The sequence below is a fragment of the Jaculus jaculus genome, chromosome 10 (assembly GCF_020740685.1).
Source record: "Jaculus jaculus isolate mJacJac1 chromosome 10, mJacJac1.mat.Y.cur, whole genome shotgun sequence".
Classification (NCBI taxonomy): domain Eukaryota; kingdom Metazoa; phylum Chordata; class Mammalia; order Rodentia; family Dipodidae; genus Jaculus; species Jaculus jaculus.
This window is the reverse complement of record NC_059111.1, coordinates 18,075,769-18,090,000: the sequence shown is the minus strand read 5'-3', so window position 1 is coordinate 18,090,000 and position 14,232 is coordinate 18,075,769. Positions and strand designations below refer to the sequence as shown.

The following is a 14,232-nucleotide window of genomic DNA, read 5'->3' as shown; positions in this document are numbered from 1 at the left end:
TGTGTCTAAAGTTCATTTATAGTGGCTAGAGGCTCTGGAGCACTCATTCTCTCTCTTTCTAAAATAAGTATCAAAATAAAATAAATTTAATTTAATTTAAAAATTCTCAAAGGGTCTTTGGGATATTGGGCTGGAGAGACGGCTTAGCAGTTAAGCGCTTGCCTGTGAAGCCTAAGGACCCCATACGAGGCTTAATTCCCCAGGACCCACGTTAGCCAGATGCACAAGGGGGCGTACGCATCTGGAGTTTGTTTGCTGGAGGCCCTACCGTGCCCATTCTCTCTCAAACAACAAAATTTGAAAAAAAAAAAGGAAAGGGTCATTGGCATATGAACGCTTACAGAAATGTTTTGAATTCGAGCCAGTATGGCGGCACCCCCCGCAATGCTAGCACTAGGAGGTGAAGGGCAGTAAGACAGTGAGTGCAAAGCCCCATAGCTGGAAAGCAAGTTTAAGGCTGCCTAGGCTACATAGCAAGACCCTGTCTCAAATGAAATACATCGATAAATGCACGTTCATTCATTGCCAACTCTGCCTGAGGGAACCCAGACTGAGGCTGGCCAATGGCCAGCTCCCAGGCCCTTAGTTTAATTTTAGTTCAAAAAGCCTTCTTTTTAGATAAATGACCAGACATTATAAATTCATCTTCTCTCATGAAAATGAACATTTATAATTACAGTGAAAATATCTGGAAAATGTACTAAGTTTAAAATCATACTTATAGATTTCTAAGATGATAGATAAGGTAAAGGCAGAGAAAATCTCAGGATGACTAATGATAACCACTGAAGAAAGCTAACCTTGGAATGGAAAATAATTCTAATTTTGGAAAGATTAATTTCCACATTTTATAGGAAGGATTAGATAATATACACAATGTCATTCTCTACTGAGGAATACAATCTATGACAGGATTTCTATGTATTTTTGTATCTGTAGAAACAATGCCAGAAAGGCCTATAGACAAAATAGTATTGGTAGAAAAAAGAGAATAATAAAATAAGGCATTTAGTAACAGTAAAAAGTACCCACTGACCATTAGATTTTCATGCCTTTTTCTCCTTCAGAATGTAATCATTCTGACAGAAATGAAGACCTTCCACACACACATGTGTGCCCTCTCTTTGGCTATTACATTACTGGAACAATGCACCCCAAGGAACTGGAATTTCCCTAGGAATCTCATGCAGAAAGAAAGAGAAGACTGAGGCCTGGTGCCAGCCAGAGGAGAGCTTGTCTCCTGGGAAGAGATCTCGTGTTCTTCTGGTATATCAGACAACCTTACAGGAGAGACGACCTAAGACAATGATGGGTTAGTGATGGGCAGGAACACATCTACATGGGGACCACTTAACTATGCATACCTTTGACTCTCTTCTTAAACATGCATCTAATGTCAGGACCCCAAGATAGACTTGGGGGGGATTGCATCTCTCTGTCACTTTCCCAATGTGCTCATGTTGAATAAATGTCCTTTTTCTACTTTTCACCATTGAGTTTGTCTTTACTAGCTTCATTGAGGACACATAGCCAAACCTGGCTTGTTAGGGCTGTTAGGGAACAGGCTCTGACCTAAAAACTCCTGGATCAATAGGTAACATAAAGAAATAAACACACATGAGGGAGAGTCCCTAGTTTCCCCACTGGCTTCTTTCTTTTGTCTACCACACCTTCTCCAGAAACTCTGACTCTTAGGAAAGATGTGAGGTTCATAAAAACCATGCTGGGGCTGGGGAAATGGCTCAGCATGTAGGCACTTGCACACAAGCAGAGGACCTGAATTTGGATGCCTAGACCTTGTAACGCGCTGAACGGGGTGGCGTGAGCCTGTAATCCCAGTGCTAGAAGGCAGACATTGGGGAACCTTGGAACTTAATGGCCAGCTAGTCCAGCTGAATTGCTGACCTCTAGGTTCAGTGACAGATCCTGTCTCAAAGAACAAAGTGGGGTTGACAGAAAGCTGGGAGAAGCCATTGTACATTAGTTCAATGGGAGAAAGAGATACCACCAATGAAGATACTCAACAGTGGACACTGCAAGCCTTATAATTGGCCAGCCAGCCCAAATGAGCCAACGGGTGCAATAGTGGCACATCTATCATGGTGGAAACCAACTGCCCTCCAATTGGACTGGAGGCCCCCTCCTTGGGGGAAACACATCCCTGATACTGAAAACTTAAAACAGGGGTAGTCATGAGCCCTAGGGGTGTAACATCTGCTGAAGTCTGGTTAAATGTATATACTATACTTATTAAACTGCCCAGTAAGCACTTCTCTTAATATTCATACCCTTATATTAACGCTACTCTCACTTTGGGTAGAGAATCTTCTCTTTTCAGATGGCAGTGACCTTGGGACAACTCAGAAGGTATCATAGTGCTGGAAAGAAGTGACTAGAGTACTGAGTAACATCTCGATCACACCTTCCAAGGCTCAGGGTCTAATGTGGAAGAGGTGGCAGAAAGAATGTAAGAGCCAAAGGAAGGGTAGGACTCCTTACATTGTGCTCCTCCAGACATAAAATGGCCTGGATATCGATGACCTCACAGTGCCTGACACTACCTACACAAGACCATCATAAGAGGAGGAAAAGATCATGACATCAAAATAAAAGAGAGACTGATTGAGATGGGGAGGGGATATGATGGAGAATGGAATTTCAAAGGGGAAAGTGGGGGTAGGGAGGGTATTACCATAGGATATTTTTTATAATCATGGAAAATGTTAATAAAAATTGAGAAAAAAATTTTTTAAAGGCAATCTGAAAAAGAAGAACAAAGTGGGGTGTTACTGAGGAATACTCTTGACATTGACCTTTGGCCTCCACATGCAAGTGCACACATGTGCACCTACACATGCACACACACATACACACACACATGTTCCTGCACACACCCAAAAATGCATACACACATGCATGCAGAAATCACACATACAAAAGAAAGAAAGAAAAATTTAGAACCAGGCATGGTGGCATACATCTTTAATCCCAGCACTCGGGAGGTGGAGGTAGGAGGATCATAGTGAGTTTGAGACCACCCTGAGACTACATAGTGAACTTCAGGTCAGCCTGGGCTATAGTGAGATTCTACTTCGAAAAACCAAAGAAGAAAAATTTTAATTTTTGATGTTTTCTGAGGAAATTCACAGGAGGGAAATAAGAAAAACCCCACTGGAGTAGAAATCTGTTACCTAAGGTCAAGCCACAGCGACAAGGTCACACAAGCAACTCCCGGGTCCGCAGGTGCTCCTGCACGATTCACCCAAATGAGCCTTTAACCTCTAGCCATGTCCCTGAAATGCTTTCTCTGGGTCATCACCTCTACATGATTTAGTGCACCAGAAGATATAATGCAAATGCATGCTGTCACTCTGAAATGCTACGTCAAAGCAAAAAATGATAAATTTATAACTACAAATTTCTATAAAGATGTATAAGGCACTAGACTCGTTTATCTCATAACTTCAAAGCTCTGAGTGAAAGGCAGTGATATTAGCTTCCCTTAAACCAGAAGAAAATCTTATACTTGCCTAACATGTGCAAGGCCTGGGTTCAATCCCCAGTGCCACTTTTTTTTAATGAAAAGTAGAAGAGGAGGAGGAAGGAGAGGAAGATTATATATACAATTAGAATTACTAACAGAAGTTTATTGGAGACTTTATAACAGCATTGCTTCCTCTGAAAACACACTGGAGACATAGTAAAATTTCAATAGTCAGGTAGTGGCTCATACCTCTAATGCTAGCACTTGGGAAATTGAGGCAGGAGGATTGCTGTGAGGCCATTTAAAGTGATACAGGCAACTGAGTGAGGCCCTGTCTCAAAAACAAAAGCAACTCCAGATGCATGTGCCACTTTGTGCATCCAGCTTTATGTGGGCACTAGGGAATCAAACCTGGGTCATTAGGCTTTGCAGGCAAGCACCTTAACTACTGAGCCATCTCTCCAGCTACTAAAATTGGAGAGATTTTAATGTGTGTGTCTTTATTGCTTACATTTTCTATACTAATCATATATTTTATAACTTCAAAACGGTGTCAAACTCACAGCAATCCTCATACCTCCAGAGTGCTGGTATTAAAGGTGTGCACCACCACAGCAGGCTAAAAAGGTGTTTCTAATGGGTATTTTAGAATAAAAGAATTGTGGGCAATATTGCTTTTCATGGTTTTCTGTATCTTCATCACTTTATTTAAGAAATATGAACACATTTTGAAATCAAAAAAGAAAAATAAACATAACTAATTAAAAAAAAAAGCAATAAAATAAAACAACAAAAAGCAAAAGTCTTGAGCTGAAGAGATGGCTTAGTGGTTCAGGTGCTTGTCTGTGAAGCCTAAGGACCCTGGTTCAATTCACCAGTAAACATATAAGCCAGATGCACAAGGCGGTGCATGTGTCTGGAGTTCGTTTGTACTGACTAAGGGCCCTGGTGTGCCTATTCTCATTCTCTCTGTTTCTCTCTCAAATAAATAAATAAACAAAAAGCAAAAATTTTAACGACAACATCAAAGGAAAGCATTTGACTTACTAATGAAAGGAAGCAAGTAGGAGAGCCCCGCCACCCCTCCGCAGAAGTAGCATTTCATCGCTGACACGGTTTAGAAATGCAGTGCACGGTAACACCAGGAAGCAACATTACTGACTAGTATTATTTGTTGTAAATGCCCTACATACACTGCAGTTCCTTACTGCCCACGTGCTGGGGCAGAAGCTATCTCTGATATGCTCCATTGCATAACTGAAAGGTTTAGTTTCATAGATTTTTCTTATCTTTCCAAGTTCTGGCCTACAACCTCATTGACAAATCAGTAACTCAACAGAGACCTTGAAACAGATATCAGCAGAACTCCAATTGCCTGCAGTGCAGACCTCTCAGGTCCTGGCATTCAGCAATTCAAGTGACCCCGTGATGACATGGGAAAGGACACAGCAATGTCTCTGCATCTGAGGAGGTAAACTCTTCTTGTAAATATTTACACTAGCACTGAGCATGCATGCATGCCTGGGGGTACACCAGTGAACTGTGCTGACAGACTCTCTTGCCTCTGCCAAGCCTGCAGCCGAGCAGGAGCCTAACTGAGAAGGAAGGCACTGGAAGTCGTGAGCGCTGCCCTACTCATGCAGGGAGCTCAGGGAGGTCCAAAAACAGGCTGTGGGGCCTCACGGCACTTTCCCAAATTTCACAACCCAACTCATGCTAAGAAACACGTCCATCCTATAGCCCAGTCCGCATATCTCTACAGTAAGTAACACACACACAAAGGTACATGCAGACACACTTAAACTCTGACATTTCTGTTCTATTCTGATTTTCTTGGTCTTGAATGACTGTGCTGACTTTAAGATCTCTGCGTATGTCATGAGTTGAAAACAATGTCTGTAAATCTAACCAGCAAGATTTTCGAGCCAGTTGTAATGACTTGCAGTTCAAACTCTTGGACTACTAGAGCTACTGGTTAGACTCTGTGGACGGTGGCTGTGAAAGCGGCATTTAACAGATGAGTCTCACACATGTGAAGGTTCAGAACTCTTGGTATCTTTAATCTGGGAGACAAAGGGTGATCAGGGGTTACTCAGACACACAGATGAGCCTTGAGTATAGCTTAGTAAGTGAAATATGCCAGGCATAAAAATACAAATATGGGCTGGAGAGAGGCTCAGTGGTTAAGATGCTTGCCTGCAAAGCCTAACAACCCAGGTTTGATTCCCAGTACCCATGTAAAGCCAGAGAGGCACATGTGTCTGGAGTTCTTTTGCAGTGGCTGGAGACTCTAGCATGCCCATTCTCTCTCTCTCTCTCTCTCTCTCTCTCTCTCTCTCTTTCTCTCTCTTTTCTCTCTCTCTGCTTGCGCATAAATAAATAAATATTTCTTTAAAAAATACAAAATAACCCAGGCGTGGTGGCGCACGTCTTTAATCCCAGTACTTGGGAGGCTGAGGTAGGAGGATCGCCATGACTTCGAGGTCACCCTGAGACGCCATAGTGAATTCCAGGTCAGCCTGGGCTAGTGTGAAACCCTACCTCAAAAAAAAAAAAAAAAAGAAAAAGAAAAAGAAAAGAAAGAAAGAAAGAAATACAAACACTATACGATTTCACTCCTATGAAGTACCAGGATAATCAAATTCACACAGACAGAAAGTACACTAATGGTTAAGGACTGGGAAAAGGAGACAATAGAGGTAAGTTTAATGGGTTGTAGAGTTTTAGAGTCACAAGATGAAAAGTTCTGGAGACGTGGTGCAGGACAATGTGAAAACAACATTACTGAAATATACATTGTCCATCATTTAGATGGTAAACTTCAGTTTGTATTTACCATGAATAGAAATCAAACAAAAGCAGAACAGATGAGACCAAGGGGCTTGAGCTAGCATTGAATGACTTCTTAACTACCTTGAAGACAAACACAATAAGCCAGAAAACTTCCCTCAAGAAAGAAGACTGACGTTGGAAGGAGCAAAGAACCAATTCAAAATATCCTCACAGCAAACGGCAGGACACTCCACTGGGCCCTAAAAAGAGATGTGAAAGCTGAGACACCTGGGCTGCAAAAGGCACACTGATCATGAACTCCCCGGAGAGAGCAGTTGCTTACCACCCACAATTTCTTTTGTTTAAAAAGTTTTGTAAAACGATAGGGAATTTTTTGCATAAAATAGCAATCTATAAGCTAAGGAGGAGTTTCAGTGTGGGCAACATTACTCAGTGATTCACAGATCGAACACTGAGCTTCGTACTAGAATCCTCTGAGAAGCAGACTGTCCACAGTACACAGGGGCTATGCTTTCAAAGGGGTATTTCCACAGATACCTTAACGGCCAGCCCCTAGCCAAGGGAAAAGCAGTTAGGAGCCTGGCTCCCTGAGTGCCTGCTCGTACCTCCCTCCACCCTTTCAGGATCTTTGTGAAGTGACTGGAGATCACAGTTTGAACATATCCACATTGGTAACAGAAAGCCAGGAGTTCATGTATCTGGGAAACTAGAATACTAAGAAATTTCTAGATAATACAGAGGCGGTAGATTCATTGAAACCCAAAATTACCCAAGAGTTGGTAATGGACAACGTCATTACATTAAATAAGAGTCATCAGCAGAGCCTCGGGTAGTCCTTAGAACACAGGCACCGAGTGCTGGCCACAGACGCCAGTCGTTGGCCAGGCACCTGCGAAAGGGCTTGTGATAATCTGCTGCCTCTCATTCTCACAGCGGCTGCTACCTGAACTGTGCCCACGCTAAAAACGGTAAAAGTGAAGGACAGTTCTCCAGGGAAGTTCTGGTGGTCAATATAAGCAAGGATCCTCCTCTCCTAGGATGCAAGCTTCTTTTTTGTGTACATCCTAACACCAAATGCTGAGCAGACATCCTCCTCTCCATCCTCCATACTGTGCACACAGATCCTGCACTCAACATTCACATTCACAGGGATGTTTTTAATCCTATACTGAAGAAATAAACCTACCATATTCTATAAATATGAAAAACCAACCAAAATATCATAAAGAAAAAACATTTTTATTTATTCTGTTTAAATGACAAATATGGGTACTAATGCAAAGGGGGTAAAAGTACATTTTGGAAAATAAACAAAATGTTATATCATTAAATAAACAAGGTCTGGTGATACAGCTCACTTGGTAGAGTGCTTATCTGGTCTGCACAAGACCTGAGTTCAATCCCTATGTGTGGTGACCCACCGAATTCCAGCCCCTGGGAGGTGGAGAGAGGAGGATTAGAAGGTCAAGGGCAGGGTCTGAGGAGACAGTCTAAGCAGTACTGTACTTGCCTTGCAAGCATGAGGAACACAAATCCCCAAGAACCCATGTAAAGACAAAGAGGCATGGTGGCGCACTTGCGATTCTAACACTGGGAAGGCAGAGATGGACGGATCTCTGTAGCTCACTAGCCAGCCAGTCCAGCCTAACTGATGAGCTCCAGGCTAATAAGAAACTCTGTCTCAAAAAAAAAAAAAAAAAAAAAAAAGTGTATGGTGGTTGAGAGAAGCCACATCCAAGGCTGCCTTCTAATCTCCACGCCCAGGCATATTTGTGCACACACACCCACAATCATATAAACATTAAAAACTAAAGTTCATCCGGGCGTGGTGGTGCACGCCTTTAATCCCAGCATTTGGGAGGCAGAGGTAGGAGAATCACTGTGAGTTAGAGGCTAGCCTGTGACTACATAGTGAATTCCAGGGCAGCCTGGGCTAGAGTGAGACCCTACCTCAAAAAACCATAAAAAAGCTAAAAAAAAACACCCAAAAACCTAAAACTAAAGTTCACAGGGCTGGAGAGATTGCTCAGTGGTTAAGGTGCTTGGCTACAGGGCCTGACGGACTCGGTTTGATACCCCTGTACCCAAGTAGGCCAGTGGTGCATGTATCTGGAGCTTGTTTGCAGTGGCTAGAGGCCCTGATGCACTCATATCATTCTCTCTCTCCCCCTCACTCCTTGCAAATAAATAAAATATTAAACAATGAAGTTCAATGTCACCCTCAGCTATATAGCAAGTTTGAGGCCATTCTAGGTTTCTAGGAACTCCTTGGAAGTTAAGATAATAAGATGCAGGAAAAGCAAAACAGCTAGGCAAACAGCACCTTACAGGAGGCACTAAGTAACAAATAATTCAATATAGTTGACCCTCCTGAGTCATGGCAGACTATTTCTGGCAGGCTGATTATCATTGATGTGCCCCTCTGGCACTGCATGGGCTAGGGAAGGCCCAGGGTTAGTGAGGGCTGGGATCTAACTGCAGGATCCCATAGGGCAGGTCTAGCTCCATAAACCTCCTGTATCATCTTTGCCCAGGCTGTGCCCCTACCTGGAATGTGTGAGCCCCCTCACTTTCTAAGGCACATTCTTTTAGAGCTCAGCCAAGAACCACTTCCCTCAGCAGGGTTCCCTTCCTCGGGGTGACCTCTGCAGCCTCCTATTAGTCCCCAGTACCCCTACCACTAAGTCTAACACACGGTATGACATCAGACTACGAATGCTCTGAAGGCTGTGGAACCAGAAGCCCTGGCTCACTGTTGCATTGAGATTCAGAGATAGGGGATGTGGCATTCATTCTTCATGCATGTCTTGGTTGCCACTGGAAGAACTAATGGCATTATTCAAAATACCAAAAGGCAAGCACACAACTGCGGTAAGTCACCACTCTCACAACTAGCCAACCATTCACTATAAGCACCTATTTAGCCTATGTTGGAGCTCTCCACATTCCATAGGGGAAGAATCAAATTTTATAAGTTTCTGTATTTCCACCAGGTACCTAAGACCTAATATAAACCGACCTTAAATTAAGAATGCAATACCTTGGTGAAGACCTAAGATGTCCTACAGCAAAAAGTGTCTATAGAGTTTTGATTCTCCAAATGAGAATACATTTGGTTATTTTCATGTGTGGGGTGCTATCTGGAGGGGAGAAAGCAGCTGAGAGAACAAGCCTTGAAAACACTTCCGTAAGCTGGTTCTCTCAGCTGCTTTCTCCTCTCAGATGCAATGTGCACACTATGTCAAATCTCCTAGGCCACATGTGTTGAGAGGAACGGAACAAAACAATCTATTTTGCTTTGAAAGCAGATCCACAGGAAACACTAGAAGAAGGTACCACCTAGGCCCATGGAGAAACACAGAGCATGTAGTCAGGAAGAGAATGGAAGCCTCCAACTGTGGCTCACTTATGTCTCAATTTCTCGAGAAACCATACTTTTGTTCTTCAAGAATACTACAAATGTTAATCCTATTAACTTTATTTTTACTTTCCTGGGGTTGGTGAAACTCCTGCATTTTAAAAGAAAGTTCCCCAATAAAGAAGAAACCAACTTTCTACAGACTCAAGGTTGAGTTCAGGTGTTCTGAGGACCTGGGAACATTATAATCCATATATATACTAGTATCTCTTTCTCTTGCTCTCTCTTTCTCTCTAGCTCCCCCCCACACACACAAGGTATGATGGGAAAAGAAGGTGTGAACAAAAAAAAAAATGCATGAAATGACAGTGGCTTTCAGGAAGAGATATGCCCAAACTCTTTTAATGTTTACCTTCATATAAAAGCAAGTCCAGAGAACTGCCCTAGAATGGAAATAAAGAACTAAGGGGAAGTCACAAAGTATAGATCAAACCAGGAGGTCAGAGGGAATGAGAAGAAAAGAGTTAGGGGAAGTAGGGCTATTTTTGCACTGAAAAGTGTGACAAAGCCTCTTGTCCTGCCATGTCTGAAACCTTCCACACTAATACCAACCAACACATCACAATATAAAGGGTGCTGTGCTTTCAACCCTGGGAAACAAACTTTATACACATCTTCATATTCGAATATGCCATCTCTTGGCAGCGGAGAGTCAGTGAGAAGGCTGTTATGGCCTAATTGGCATGCAGCTTGATGACAAATACAGCTTGATTTCTCAAAATTATTTAGTAGTTGTACAAATAGCAGGGATAATTTATGAAGGAAATTCTAATTCAATTGACTAGTACGGTGAGGGCCAAACAAAGAGCAGCAGAATACATGTTGAAATTTCCATGTATGAGGCTTGAGAAGAGACCACTCAGGGTTAATTAAATAGAAAGCACAGGCTATACCGGCTGCATCATCTTAGCAGCAGAGGCAACAACACACCCGAGAGCTTCGTTTCCACAAAGAACTTTGTCATAGGCTATCATAACCCTTTTCAGATTTAAAGTCTTTCATGTCTGCAACATTCTCCAAGGCATTTACAATCTCGACTTTAAGCACAAGAGCCCACACAAACAAGTTACTAATAAATGACAAGTTGGGAGTTTCCACATACCTCGATATATTGTTGAAGCTGAGAAACAGACGTTGGAGGCAGGGCAAATTATCCACATCTCTCTAGAAGGAAAGAGAAAGCAAAATTTATCAGCTGAAAGAAGAAAAGAGAACCTATTAAAATGCCTTCTTGCTCAACTGCTAAAAGCTAGAATCACTGCTGCTTCCCGCAACCTGGCTTCCCCATTGATTTCACAGGAGCTCCATTCCTCTCCACTGCAAGGGGATGGGAGGGACGCTGCGCACCGTGCCGCCGCCGCAGAGCTGCACCACTCCAAGGCAGAGAGCACCGAGAACAGAGGGAGCCGCTGCGGCGAGGCAAGCGTGCTTTTGGGAAAGCCGCCAGAACGCTGCTTCAGCATTTACTGGAGCACTCACACACACTGTAGGATCAAACATTTGCTCAAAGTCACTTTTAAAAGGAGGCCATTCAAAAGCTGCACCTTGTAAATTTATACAATCAGCCTTCTAGTCAATAGTAAGAATTTCAAAGCTGCTTGCCTCATTATTCTCAAACTGTTGGAAAGATACCTCTCAGTTATAAATGAACCAATCCACTTGCATTCCCTGCACAAAACTAAAAGCAGATAATAATGTCACTGAAGGGCATGGTAAGGTCAATTCCTGATCTAAGCACACATCCATCAGAGGTTTTCACTGTATTCTTAGATTTGTTAAACACAAGCTGATGCTATTTAAAAGTTCCCCTCAGCAAATACTGAAACATTTTAGCTCAAATGACTAAAATATAATTACAAAATAAATACAGGCAAATCTACCTGGTTTTATTGGGCAAAAAGACAAACCTGAACCAAATCTTTTGTTTAACTTTCATTATGTTGTATTTCAAACAAACTCTGGTTTCTTGTTTCCCTTCCCCCGCTTACCCTCCCATCTCCCTCTGTACCCTCCCCCACCATAAGCTCCTTTCCACTTCCTAGCGCGTTCCTTCTGCTCTCTCCCCTCTCATCTTGCTTCTCTCTCAGTCTCCTATCTCGACGCATGCTCTAAACTCACTCTCACATCACTATATTTACACAAACATTAAAAGTTAGGATCCACATAAGAGAAAGAACATGATTTTTTTTTGTCTCACTGGACCTAGTTTACCCTCACTTAGTATAATCTTTTCCAATTCCATCAGATTTCTTGCGAATTTCTTCATTTAATTTTTCTCTATAGCTTAATTGATTTCCATTGTGAACCTGAACCACAGTTTCATTATCTAATCAGCAGTAGATGGGTGATTCCATTCTTAGCTACTGAGAATAGGCCAACAATGAACATGGATGTGCAAGTGTCTTTGTGGTAGGATAGTGAGTTTATGCTCAGGAATGGTATAGTTGGGTCATATTTTCAGCTTTTTGAGAAACCTCCACACTGATTTCCACTGTGGCTATACCAGTTTGCATTTCTACCAACAGTGAGGAAGTCAGTTACTCTGCAGACTACATCTCCATTATTCACATGAGTCGGGGTGAGGTTTATGCAGGGGCAGGATGAGGGTGGATGGCAAGGAGACCCAGAGGTACCTACTGTTCCAGAGGCTGAGAGCAGACAATATTCCTGACTAGTAATATTCTGTTCTTTTTTAAAAAAACTTTTTTTTGTTTATTTTATTTATTTATTTGAGACCACAGAGAAAAAGGCAGAGAGAATGGGTGCACCAGGGCCTCCAGCCACTGCAAACAAACTCCAGACGCATGCGCCCCTTGTGCATCTGGCTAATGTGGGTCCTGGGGAATCAAGCCTTGAACTAGGGTCCTTAGGCTTCACAGGCAAGTGCTTAACTGCTAAGCCATCTCTCCAGCCCTGTTCTGTTCTTGAAAATAACACACACACACACACACACACACACACACACACACACACACACACTACCACCTCCCATGTCTGAAGACCTCAGCAAGAAACCTGGCAAACACTATAAAATAAGAGATGATCCTATATTTTCCCAAAATGCTGCATTTGTCTATTTCTATTTTTTCAAGGTTTTTCTTTTCTTTTTTTTTATTTGAGAGAAACAGGCAGAGAGAGAGAGAGAGAGAGAGAGAGAAAAGGACAGGAAAAGAGAGGAGAGAAGAGGAAAAGAGAGGAGAGGAGAGAGAAGAGAAGAGGCACACCAGGGCCTCCAGCCACTGCAAACAACAGACACATGCACCACTTTGTGCATCTGGCTTATATGAGTACTGGGGCATCAAACCTGGGCCCTTAGTCTTCACAGGCAAACACCTTAATCACTAAGCCATCTCTCCAGCCCTGAATTTACTTTTAGAAGCTTATCAAATAAAGAAAATATAAAAGTGATGGCACTGTGGCAAGTCACCACTCAGTGGATGTTGAGAGAACCGAGGAAAATGCAGATGGCTTGAGATGTTCTCCTCCTTCCGTCTGTCGATGTGCAGCGTTTTCTCAATATGTCTTCTACCTTACATGTATAAAGTGGATAAACTTGAGATGTTCTCCCCCTTTCCTCTATGTCAATGTGCAGCGCTTTCTCAACATGTCTTCTACCTTACACGGTATAAAGTGGATAGACTGTCCACGATGAAAACACTGGCTATCACCAGTCACCTGACATTACACCAGGCTTTCCCCTGAAGACCCTGATCCACACAGGTGAGGTGGTAAGTTGTAGAACCTTTCATGATCAAAGTATAAGTCTGTAGACAATATGACAGCAGACAACCCCAGGTGGGGGATGGGCTTCATGAGTTGGTAAACTTGAGTCACCCTTCAAGCTACTGTCTCACAATGCAGGCATGAGCACTTTGTTCCAAGACACTCTTTGCCAAAGAAAATGGCTGCTTCCTTTTTATCTTTCTCGAGAATATGACAAGGCCGCTAACCTGGAAGCTCTCTTTCTATACCTGGGGAACTTTCCTTAAATACTTCCTGAAATCTATCTGAAATATTGATGGGCGCAGTAGCCTAGTTCTTTTTTGAATCAAGTTATCTTTTGTGAAAAAAAAAAAAAAAAAGTATTCTTGCCGGGTGTGGTGGTGCACGCCTTCAATCCCAGCACTCAGGAGGCAGAGGTAGGAGGATCACTGTGAGTTTGAGGCCACCCTAAGACTAGAGTCAATTCCTGGTTAGCCTGGGCTAGAGTAAGACCCTGACTCAGAAACTCCCCCGCCCCCCCAAAAAAAACTATTCTTGAGCTAGGGAGATGGCTCAGTGAGTCAAGGACACAGAGCACATGCATGAGGACCAGAGCTGTTATTAACAGAGCCAGGCATGGCGCTCACTACCCGGAACTCGGCAGAGTGAGGTAGGAGGATTGCTGAAGGCTCGGGGTCAGCCTCAGCTCCACAGTGAAAGTGCTGGGGAGGTGGAGACTGGGAACCCTGGGGCTCACTAGCTAGCTACTCTATCATAACCAGCCAACTGTAGGTTCCGTGAGAGATTTGTCTCAAAGAATCAGGTGCAGGATGAC

The 14,232-nt window shown here is 42.9% G+C and overlaps 1 protein-coding gene across 8 annotated transcripts in view; it reads right to left on the bottom strand.

Moving 5' to 3' along the window:
• Lrrc49 (leucine rich repeat containing 49) overlaps window positions 1-14,232 on the bottom strand; it is a 130,182-nt gene that overhangs the window by 74,499 nt on the left and 41,451 nt on the right. For all 8 annotated transcript variants that reach the window (XM_045160937.1, XM_004666722.2, XM_045160938.1 and 5 more), the window contains one exon: window positions 10,798-10,859. In XM_045160937.1, coding sequence (XP_045016872.1) covers window positions 10,798-10,859 — 62 coding nt within the window. The remainder of the gene's footprint in view (window positions 1-10,797; window positions 10,860-14,232) is intronic.